General features: G+C 48.0%; 1 protein-coding gene across 1 annotated transcript; it reads left to right on the top strand.

The window, feature by feature from the left end:
• Positions 1-7,217: 7,217 nt before the first annotated feature.
• Positions 7,218-9,416, top strand: LOC138717374 (MAD2L1-binding protein-like). The gene is made up of 3 exons (XM_069850891.1): positions 7,218-7,331; positions 7,399-8,007; positions 8,560-9,416. The coding sequence occupies exons 1-3, from the start codon at positions 7,218-7,220 to the stop codon at positions 9,121-9,123; spliced, it is 1,287 nt and encodes a 428-aa protein (XP_069706992.1). The 3' UTR covers positions 9,124-9,416.
• The last annotated feature ends 1,227 nt before the right edge of the window (positions 9,417-10,643 follow it).

Raw genomic sequence — 10,643 nt, 5'->3', positions numbered from 1 at the left:
ATGGCCAAGCTGTGGGCTGTTAGAGATGCTCAGTTGTGTCCACACCATATGGTACCCAGTCCTCAGTCCCACTGGGTCCCTTGGCATAGACCTCCCAGCCCATGGCTCACTACTGGTTCATCAGCATGTTGAACAGCTCATCGCAGAATGTCTTTGCCAAAGCTGGGCTACAGCAGACAAATCCATGCAGTGAGGAAGCCAAATCTGGACTGCAGTACAGACAGGACTTCTGTGTCCTCTCTCCAGACCTGTCCGCACATGTAGGTGGCACTTCACGTCAATACTATAAATTCAGTGCTCCCTTCCACACTTTGTCCTAGGCATCAGGATGCTTGCCCTCCCCTTCCCACTGGAAAAATAATTCTCTCGAAACAGGGCAAATAGTGATGTGTCCCATGTGCTGCCTCCAGCCACTGTCATGCCTGACCAAAGCTTCAAACACCTCCTTCCTTGGAAAATCCTGGGGAGGTGGAAATGTAAACCTGACTTGAAATCAGTATTGTTTTAGAGCACCCCAAAAATTGTGTCATAGGCCAGCAATGAAGAAGGATCCTTCTTGGGAACATAAGTATTTTGAAAACCATGGATGGGGAAGAGCAGCCTGGATTTCCAAGGACTTCTGTCACTTCTCTTGAAGGAATGACTTCTCTTTTTCAAATAATTTCTTACTTTGTGGTATCCCTATCTTCCTGCCCCTCATTCATGTGCTTTAGCCACAAGTCATCTCCTGACTGTCACACAGACTATGAGCTGCTCTCCTTGATCTAGGATCCTGGCCTATGCCATGTTTACCCTGACAGAGCCTTGATCCTTCTTCAGAGAATCAGAATATCAATGCCTCCAATTCACAGCCCCAGTATCTCACAGGCAGGAAAAACACAACATGAAATCATGCACATTTTCCTTGCCTCATTTCCACCAATTATTCATAGTTCGATCTTCCTTTATTATGCTGAATATTTTCTCTTTACTCTTCAAATATTTGGAAGCCAGGATCCTGCTTCTAATCAATCATCCCTTAGGCAAACTAGATTTTGCTTTTGTAATGTTTTTCTACATAGCAGCTCCAGCCTCCTAATCATCTTTGTTGCTGTTCTTTGAGCTGCTTTTCGTTTGTCACGATTTTTCTGGTAATGCAGTTCCTGGAAGAAAGGGCAATATTCCAATGAGCCTTGCATGTCCCATTGTGTGTGTGATGTTGCCCTCAGGTGGTTACTCCAGAGAGAAGATGCAGTTTTAAAAAAAAAAAACCCTCCAGTATCTTCAGGACAGAGATTCATAACTGCATGGAAGTTGAGGAATGGATAACTCTGAGTTATCTTAAGGGATGTCTTTGTGGCAGAAACCAGGATTACACTGGCTTTTTCTGGCTGTCCATCCTCAGCTCTAGCTCTCTGCATTTGATGTGTATTTCCCTATGTGGATGCTGCTGTGCTTAAAGAGCTGCTGGAAGAAGCTCAGCTTTAAAGAGCTACACAGAGGTGAATGAGAATCCTAAGATGAGGTAGAAGAACTGACAAACTGTCAACATTGCTAATTTTATTAATACCTATTTTATCACTACAGCTACTTGTCTTGGTCACATTTTTCAGCAAATCTTTTTGTCTCAAAATTAGACATACTTTATTACACCATGTGTTCTGTAACTCCTAAGTTTAATTCATATAAATCATGGACTGTGCTCAGAAAGTGACAGGAGTCTTTATTTTTGGTCAAATTAGAAATTCATTGTGCTTATCTCTCCTCTAACACAACTCTTCACAAAGCTAGTTCATCCTGCTCCCATATTCCACTCTCCCATCACAACCTCCACTGCCCCATTGATTATGGTGCTGGTTTATTTTCTGCCTTATCTATTCTTCTTGACTGCATCTAACACTGATTTCAAGGTGAGATACACAGCTGGGTTGGGGTTTTTTGCAATAATTATCATAATACATAAGTTCCTGACCTATTTAATAGGAGCTAGGGGCAATGTCTATAAATTGGAGAGACACAGATTTAGACTAGACATAAGGAGGAATTTCCCAGGGAAGCTGTGGATGCCTCCTCCCTGGAAGTGTTCAAGTCCAGGTTGGATGGGGCCTTGGGCAGCCTGACCTAGTGGGAGGTGTCCCTACCCACATCAGGGGGGTTGGAACTGGATGATCTTTAAGGTCTCTTCCAACCCAAACTACTCTATGATTCTATTAATACATTTTGGTTTTGCTTTGCATTGAGCTCCCTCTCTCAACACTGGGCTACCCATAGAGATGCCCAGAGCTTTTCCCTGAGATAGCTCTAATTCAGAATTTTTCATTTAAATATTAGCTAAGTGAGATATTTTTTCCCAGCTTCCTTTAACTTATAGTGGCATACAGAAATCTCCATCTGCCATAACTTTGTCCCACTTACCTAACTTTTTGTTCACTCCTGCTCCCACTGAAGGCAAATACTAAAACATGCAGTGGGTTTAAAAGAAGCAGCCTTTACTAGGGCCTTTCAAAGTTTTCCCCAGTCATTCTGTATCTTACACAGAATTGGGCACCATGCTGAGTATTTCATGCTCTGGATGTGGTGTAACAGTAAGCTGTGGTCTCACTATTGGCATTAAAGATTTTGCCATTGAAACAAAAAGAGCAGGGCTGGATCATCCTTGGCTGCTGTACATCTCATTGCTGATAATGGGGGATGCCTTGCAACTGCTGTCAATGCAACAGTGCCAAGAAATGGATGCTTTCTCTTATGTATTCTTTCACAACTACAGTTCTTGCAGAACCAGTGCTTGTACAATCACTTGGCGTGTGTGCAAGTGTGTACTTCCAGTAACTTTTCTATCTGTGCTGATTTCAACAACTTCCACATGCAGAGATTTAAAAAATAGTTCTGGAAGGTTTTCCTACACATTTTATGAAAACAGATTGCTTTGGAAAAGGCAGGGGGAATTTTATAAACATACCTTGAGAAAACAAAGTCTTAGAACAATTCAGTGAGAAAGTTTTTGTTTGTACTTGCAAAATATAAATTCATCGTATTTGCAAATAGTAGCTGTGTTTTGCAAATGCATGTAGGAAATGAGGCTTCATTAGTTCCACTGCTTGTGGAACTGCTTATTAATCTTTGGCAAGGATATATCCTGCAAGCAGTTGTTGCCAAGTTTTCTTAATAGCCACTTGCAAAGGGCTTTATCCTTGTACCTTTGGGAAGGGCCAGTCAGTTACATATGCTGGGATTTTGCTTAGATAAGTCTTTCCAAGAATGCTGAAAAGCTGGAGAAGAAAAAAAATTATACTTACAGATTTGTTGAGAGTCTTGTTTACTGCATTCAGACCAGTATCTTAAAGCACAATACTTAATTATTTTTTCCCAGCTGTATTTGTGGGTTCTTTTATAAGGCTCAAAGTCCATAGTGCTATTTTCTCTAGAAGGGATATCTGCAGTGCCATTATTACATTATACACAGATATCCCTGGTTTTCCAGACTAGCTGTTCTTAATGAAAAACAAAAATCATGTCCTTATGTTAGAAGTTCAGCTGATTCAGCCTTCATTTTCTTAATGTCTCTGGACCTGAAGAGTTTCTTCGTGTTACTGTTGTTCTTGTTATACAGTGCAGGCATAACAGCTAATAATGGACCGTAGGAAAAAAACATGAAGAGTATAGAGAATTATTCAGAACAGAGGCCACAGAGATATTTCCAAATAGCTAGCACAGTTCCCAGAGAGGGAGGAAATAATGCACAGGATCAGAGCAGAAAATGTTGCAAAATTTCCAGTGAACTAAACAAATCACGAAACAAGCTTCTCACAAAGGCACATCTCCTCTTGCACATTTCTTCAGGCCTGCAATGAGGGGCTCACAAGCTGCAACAACCCCCAGCTGCCTCCAGTCACGGGAGCTCTGCAGGTGGCTAATGTTTCTGAAAAACAAGGGCTTAGATTTGGGTTTCTCTTTTTCACTCTGAAGCCCTTTTAAAAAAGATGTTAGCCTAGTTTTGGGAAGCTGGCTATGCAAAGTTAGGGCAGAGCACTGGGACAGAGACAACCTGCCCCTCTCCTGCAACACACCTTCCCCTCACAGCTGCTGAACAGTGGTGTCCACCACAAGAAGTCTGAGAGTTTGCCAGGGAAAGGATGGAGAAAAGGAAAGTGGGATCTGGCCCATGATACTTGTTAGCATTACAGGATCCTCAGCAGAGGTCATTGTTAGTGAGAAGGATGGAGATAATTTTCCGACATCTCTTTTTGCCTCAGGCAAACATGATAATTCCTTTTTAGATATTTCTTTGTTAAACTAAATAAATTTGTTTGTTTGTTTCATATTTATCCCATATCTCTAGAGAAGGTAGGAAGAAGCATGAAAAAATAGCAAGTTGTCATGTAATTGAAGATGACGTCTAACTGTGCTTCACTCAAGTGAATTTAATTTGAGTGTTTCTCTTTTTTCCTTTAGTATAGACCCCACGCAAACTGATTTATCTTTGACCATTCATTGAAGATAAGGCCTTTGTTTCCGCCACCAGTGCTTCTGTCACTACAATAATGAGAAATCACACAGGATATTCTTTTCCGAATGATATTTATATCCATATTGTCCTACAGATCTTAGACTAGCCCTTCCCTCAAGTGCCTTGGAGCAACAGTTGGAGGAGATACACAACACGCTCCTAATTTAAGACAATAAAAATGGCATAGCTGGCCAGGGTTTTAAATTGCATCTGTACTGATTGTATGGAGTTTCCTTCTGTATAAGAAATTCCTTGTTCCCAGGCCGTTAGGCACTTGGATTAGCTGAGCCAAGCCTGGAAGCCTCCACCACAATCACTTTCCCAAAAATCAGCAATGTGTGCAAGCCCTAGGGAGCTCTGTCTCGCATTATCCTCCAGGATGAACACTCCTAGTGCACGGCATAGCAGGATCTGCATCCCAGAGCACAGAAAGGACCCACACACTCAGTTCTCAGTGCATGACCTGGTGCACATGCAAGGACCATCACGTTTAGGCTCTGAGCACAAGCTCAGGTTATCCCCAGGGTATCAGTGACCTAAATACACCGTTTTGGCCTTGAAAGTTGCTTTTGTTATTAATGCTGCTGAGTCTCTAAAACCAGCACACGTTACAAACAGCCTGTTCCCAAGCAGCTGTTGTGTAACTTTGCTCCCACCCCCATAGATGTTGTCTGCCATTCATTTAATGGGCTCGGTTTCACTGGGAAGTGCCTGGGGGAACCTCTTAGCTCCCTAATTAGGAACAGAAGGGGCCAGTCCTTGCTGGAGGTAGCAGTCAGTCACATTTGTGACGTCTCCTGAGAATAAGGAAGGCAGAAGAGGTGGCATTTCCAGCTGGGAAAACACTAACTTTTATTGTACATACAATGCAGAATAGAGGACCAAAGGAAAGGTATTGGAGGAAGGTACTTGCAGAAATGATGACAGGCTTTCTAGGCAAGAAAAGAGCATTTGTGAAGGGGGAAAAGGGCATAGGAGAGATTTTCCCAGGCCCTCCCAAGTCGTTCATCGCTCCTGTGATCTGAGTTATATATAAGATATCGTGGAGTAGCACAGAGGCCTCATGGGCTGGTTGCTGGTGGAGGCTGGAGCAAAGTGTTCCTGCAAATCTGGTCTCAGATGTTCAAGCTGGGTCTTGTTAATGAGATCCAAGAATTAACAGCTTGGAAGTGCTTAGGAAGTCAGTGTTTCTTCCAAGAATGTGATCACTGACGCTGAGCACAGAACCTGCAGTTTAGAGCTGGAGTGGACTTCAGTGCAAAATAAATCTCCTGCCAATCAGCTGAATATCATGAGACCTCACTGGGAAGGGGAAACCTTTGCTCATCTGTTGCAGGTAGGGTGATGTGCTTGGGGCTATTCCTTAAGCGTCAGGACAAAGCCACACATGGTGAGCTCTCCCTTTTTTCCCATGCAATCCTGTTGTTGGGCAGGTCTTTTTTGAGACAATACCAACCAAGAAGAGTTGTGTGTGCATAGGCAGTCCTGGCTTGGACCTCTTGGACCATGGGGACCGTGCCCCTTCAGAAGTCAGTCATGCAGGGAAATAGGGCATCCACTATCTTTGGCCTGTGGGAGCCAAATCCAGTTAAGAAAAGGAAAGCCTCCTTAGCCTCAAGGAACTTCCTTAAAAGCAAAGGAAGAGAGTGTAGTTCAAAGGCAGAGGGATACCATGGGGTGAGCAGGATTGCAAAAGCCTGGAGGAGCACAGGGAAGGAGACCTGAAGCTCCCAGATCTTGCCCTGCCCTGCAACAGCAGCAGCCAGCAGCTCGCTGCTAGTGGCCACTGACCAAATCAAAGGGAGACAGCTGGTCCCTGGGATAAGTCTGGAGACCATATTCACAAAGATCCCCTGTTAGTGAGCACCATTTGCTGCCCAGTCATACTCTAAGACAGTAAACTTGATTTCCTGCATGAAAGGCCTTCACACCGTGAGATGAAGGGCAGAGCAGTACAGCAAGGCCAGAAATCCCAGTGAGGAGCTTGCAATGGCTCTAAAGGTCTAAACAATCATTTCCAAGTCGTGGCAGCATCACAGGCCATGTAAGAACTCTGCTTAAAGCTGTTGTGCTCCACTCTCACCGCTGTTCATTAGCTCATTTCACAACCAGAAGTCATCAGCTTTCCTCCCTCCGTCTCAGGTTTTGATATTAATAGCATTTATGAGGATTGGATTAGGATTATGTGCAATTATTAGTGAGAAAACCAGAGACCCCAAAACAGAAAAAAGCCCAAAAAGAAAGAAGAAGAAGAAGAAAAGTGGTGTTATGCATAGGAAGGTGAGCTCCTTGTTCCCACTGGAGGGCCCCCAGGATTTGCAGGACTGCTGCTTGGCCTTGGGGTGCTTCCTCCAGGAGCAGGTCACACTTTGCCAAGATTAGTGAGTGGACCTGGGAGAGTTGGTAAGTTTGGTTGTGTTTGGATCCTGCTGCTTTCATCCAGCTGCTGAACCAGTCAGAAAGAAATACAAGATGGTCACATTGCCTTAGGTGCTTTTTCTATCGATGCTGCAGGAGTGACCCTGCATATTAGTGAGGAGAGATAAACACCAGAAGCAAGCTCTGTGTCAGGATGAGACTTGTGCGGCTGAAACGTGTTACGCCCCTCGAGAAAATGATGCCAATCATAAAGGGACCGCAGGACGGCAGCATCTGGAAGCTTAGATGGAGCTGCAGCTCTAAGATACACTAGAAGAAGCGTTATTCTCTCTCTTTTTTTTCAGTTTTCCTCATGCCGGAACAGCACCTGAAACAGCAAAACCACAGCCCTGGGACAGAAGCAGAAAGCTCTCCGATAGTGCTCCGAGGAGGCTTTTTAAACACGGGCGAGCTGTGGCGTCTGTCCGTAAGGAGAAGGGATTCTGCCCACGACACAGAGACGCTCCGAGGCGTTTCTGCGGGTCCTTTCCTAGGGCATTTCCCTTCCCGTTGAAGGGACATGCATCAGAACTACAACTCCCGGCGTGCCCCGCTCCCGGAACGCGCGCCCTCCCGCAGGGGCCCACGGGAGCTGCAGTCCGAGCCCAGGGGCTGTTTGCAAACGCGGCGGGTCCCGCTGGCTGCGGGAGGAGGGGAGCGCGGGCGGCGTCTCTGCCGGGGAGCGGAGCCGGCGGCCCGGCCCGGGCCCGGAGCAGGAAGCGGCCCCTCCTCCTGCCACGACGGGCGGAAGCGCCGCTGCCCGCACCGGATGTGGCGGCCGCGACGCCGGAAGCCGCCCCGGAAGCCGCCCCGCCGCTCCCGTGATGCCTCGCGGCGGCGCCCGTTCGAGCCGCGTCGGGCGGGAGGCGGCGGCTCCGCGCTCCGGTCTCGGCGGCTTCTCCCCGGCCCTGGATCGCCGCGAAGGGGCGAAGCGCCGGCGGAGCGAGCCGGGGGCGGCGTGCCCTTCGGTGCGGGTGTCGTTCCCGGGCGCCGTGAGCCGTGAGAGCGGCTGCCGCTTCGCCCGCGAGCTCCTCAAGCACGTCCTGTACCAGCGGCAGCAGCTCCCGCTGCCCTACGAGCGGCTCGGCTGCTTCTGCCGTCGGGTGAGGGGCCGGGAGGGAGCCCCGGGCCGGTTCTGCCCCGGCCGCGCGTGTCTGGGCGCGGCAGCCGCTCCTCGAGCCGAGCGCTCGCTGGGGCCGCGTCCCCCGGTGCCCCCGCAGCGGCGTTTGGGAGCCGAGCTCCGGGTTAAGGGCCGGGAGGCCTCAGCCGCTTCCTGGGGATCTCTCGTCGCCCCCTTCCTGCTCAAAGCCTGTTACCGCTTTGTTTGTTACTCAAGCGGCTCGAAGAAGAGAGCACAGTTAACGTTCTGTGGCTTTGGAGTGGCGGCCGATCTTTAAAAGATGGGGCTTGTAATTCCCGTGGGAATTCATTAGTGATGTGGTTCAGATTCACACTGAGTAGTGACAGAGCGGCCTTTTCTGGGTTCCTCTTGGGTCTCCTGATTCTGTATGTGGGTACCGATGTCTCTTACAAAGGAGCCCTCTGAGTGTTCCTTGATTTCCAGGGATGGATGGGCCGTGCTTTCTGCAGAGTGCGTTGGGACTAATGCCTCCTAATGAGGAAATGTGCTACTCCTCGTTTATTTTGCCTTCCAGGATGAAGATGCGAGTAAGAAGCCACCCTTCCTAGACCCGACAAGCAAGAAATGCCAGCAGCTGCTGACGGACCTAGAGGGCCTGTTCCAGCACATGGAAGTGATGTTTAGTTTGACACGTGTTCCTCGGGTTCTTTTTCTACTTGGAGGCAATGTTATGAGCCCCAAGGAGCTCTATGAGCTCAACTTGGAGAGTATCTGTGAGGGCAGTGCTGAGGAGAGCCTGGAAACCGCATCCTGCGTTCGCAAGCTTTTTCACTCCCTCTTTGTTGCGGATGTCTTCAGTGAACTCGAGGATCTCCCTGTCGTGGGCACTGTTGTCATGCTCCTGGGGCACCGCGGCTGTGGTGTTGACTGGTTCCGGCCCAAGCTCAACTATAAAGTGCCGACGCGAGGGAGGAAACTGACCGTGAACTTGTCCTGTGATGGAGGCATCGACGTAAGCGCCTTGGCTCATCAGCACATGGCTTCTGCTTGGGAGGATTATGTCTGGTTTCAAGCACCGGTGACCCTCAAAGGCTTTCGAGAATGTCCTGTGCTCTGCGGAACTCTAGTGGGTTACTGAATGAACTTTGGTGGTGCTTTAAGGGACAGTGACTTTCTCAAATGTAACCGCATATTCTTGTCCGTTTGGATCTCTTCTCCAGGGCATCTCCTGTCTTCCTACAGCTCGACCCTGTTCCTCTGTCCTCACCTCTGGAATTGTTGATGAAAGCCAATACCCGTTAAGGCACAGCCGCACGCACACGCGCCCCCAGAGTGTATCTATAGGGACCCGAGTTGTGGCACAGGAGATGAATTACTGTGTGGGGAATAAAAGTTTCCTGTTGCATGCTCAGTGAATTGGCAAATACTGGAGACAGTCTTCTCTCTCCCGACTTTTAATGTGTCCGCTCTTATCTATTCTGCTTCTGTAAAAGGAGAACTTCCCCTGCAGGCTGATCAGGCCTGAGTACTCAAGAGTTTGCCCATCTCTCTGAGAAAATTAACTTCCCTGTAAATCCTTTCAGTTACTTAATAATCCAAAGAGCGGGATTGCTCAGTGACGAGGAGGTCTCGTACTTAGCACCACCTGGTGCTGGTGAGAAGAGGCTGAGCGGCCCTGTGGGAATCGCATCTTCCTATTTTTTTAACTAAGCTTTAGTCCAAGAGCCCTGACAATCAGTTAGACACACAGTTACAATTAAAAGTAAGCAGTTTCTGCTCTAACCCTCTTCAGAGGAAGCTGGGACACCTGCCGCAATATCCCAGTTTATGTTTGCTTAAAACAACAACAAAGTCAGTTTCTTGTTTACTTTCACCTCTTAGAAGTGTTAAGCTCTAAATGTTTCTGAAAGGTGAAGAAAAGGGGAGGGGAGTGTGATCAAATTCCACATCAGCTTTACCTGTCACATTGCCCTTCCAAGTCAGAATGTCCCTGGAAGCAGAACACGAGCCTTTCCTTCTGGCCTGGTGTCTGGTACAAGTGGGAGTAGGAGGGAGCAGAGCACAGTGTGTCAGGACTAGGCAGTTGCTGGAGGTCTCGTCAGTCGTCTGGGTGCGTCTGCAGCCTAATGAGCTTAACGGCTCCAATAACTGTCCTGTTTGAAGAGAAACTCGAGCCTCCTGGTAGCGAGGTCCTGGCTGACTGGGGAAGTTCCACTGGACTGGAGGCTGACTGATGCTGTGCACGTCTACAAGAAGGGTCGGAGGGAGGATCCAGGGAACCACAGGCCTGTCAGTCTGACCTCAGTGCCAGGGAAAGTCATGGAACAGGTGATCTTGAGTGCTCTCATGAAGCACATGTAAAAGAACCGGGTGATCAGGCCCAGTCAACAGAGGTTCACGAAAGGCAGGTCTTGCCAAAGTAACCTGATTGCCTTGTGTGACAAGGTGACCCGCCTACTGGACAAGGGAAAGGCTGTGGGCGTAGTCTTCTTGGACTTCAGTAGAGCCTTTGACACAGTTTCTCACAGCATTCTGCTTCGGAAACTGTCAGCCTCTGGCCTGGACAGGCGCACACTCTCCTGGGTGGAAAAGTGGTTGGATGGCCAGGCCCAGAGTGTGGAGCTAAATGGAGTTAACTCCAGCTGGAGGGCAGTGACA

Source organism: Phaenicophaeus curvirostris, chromosome 2 (assembly GCF_032191515.1).
Source record: "Phaenicophaeus curvirostris isolate KB17595 chromosome 2, BPBGC_Pcur_1.0, whole genome shotgun sequence".
NCBI lineage: Eukaryota > Metazoa > Chordata > Aves > Cuculiformes > Cuculidae > Phaenicophaeus > Phaenicophaeus curvirostris.
This window is presented reverse-complemented; position numbering and strand designations above follow the sequence as displayed.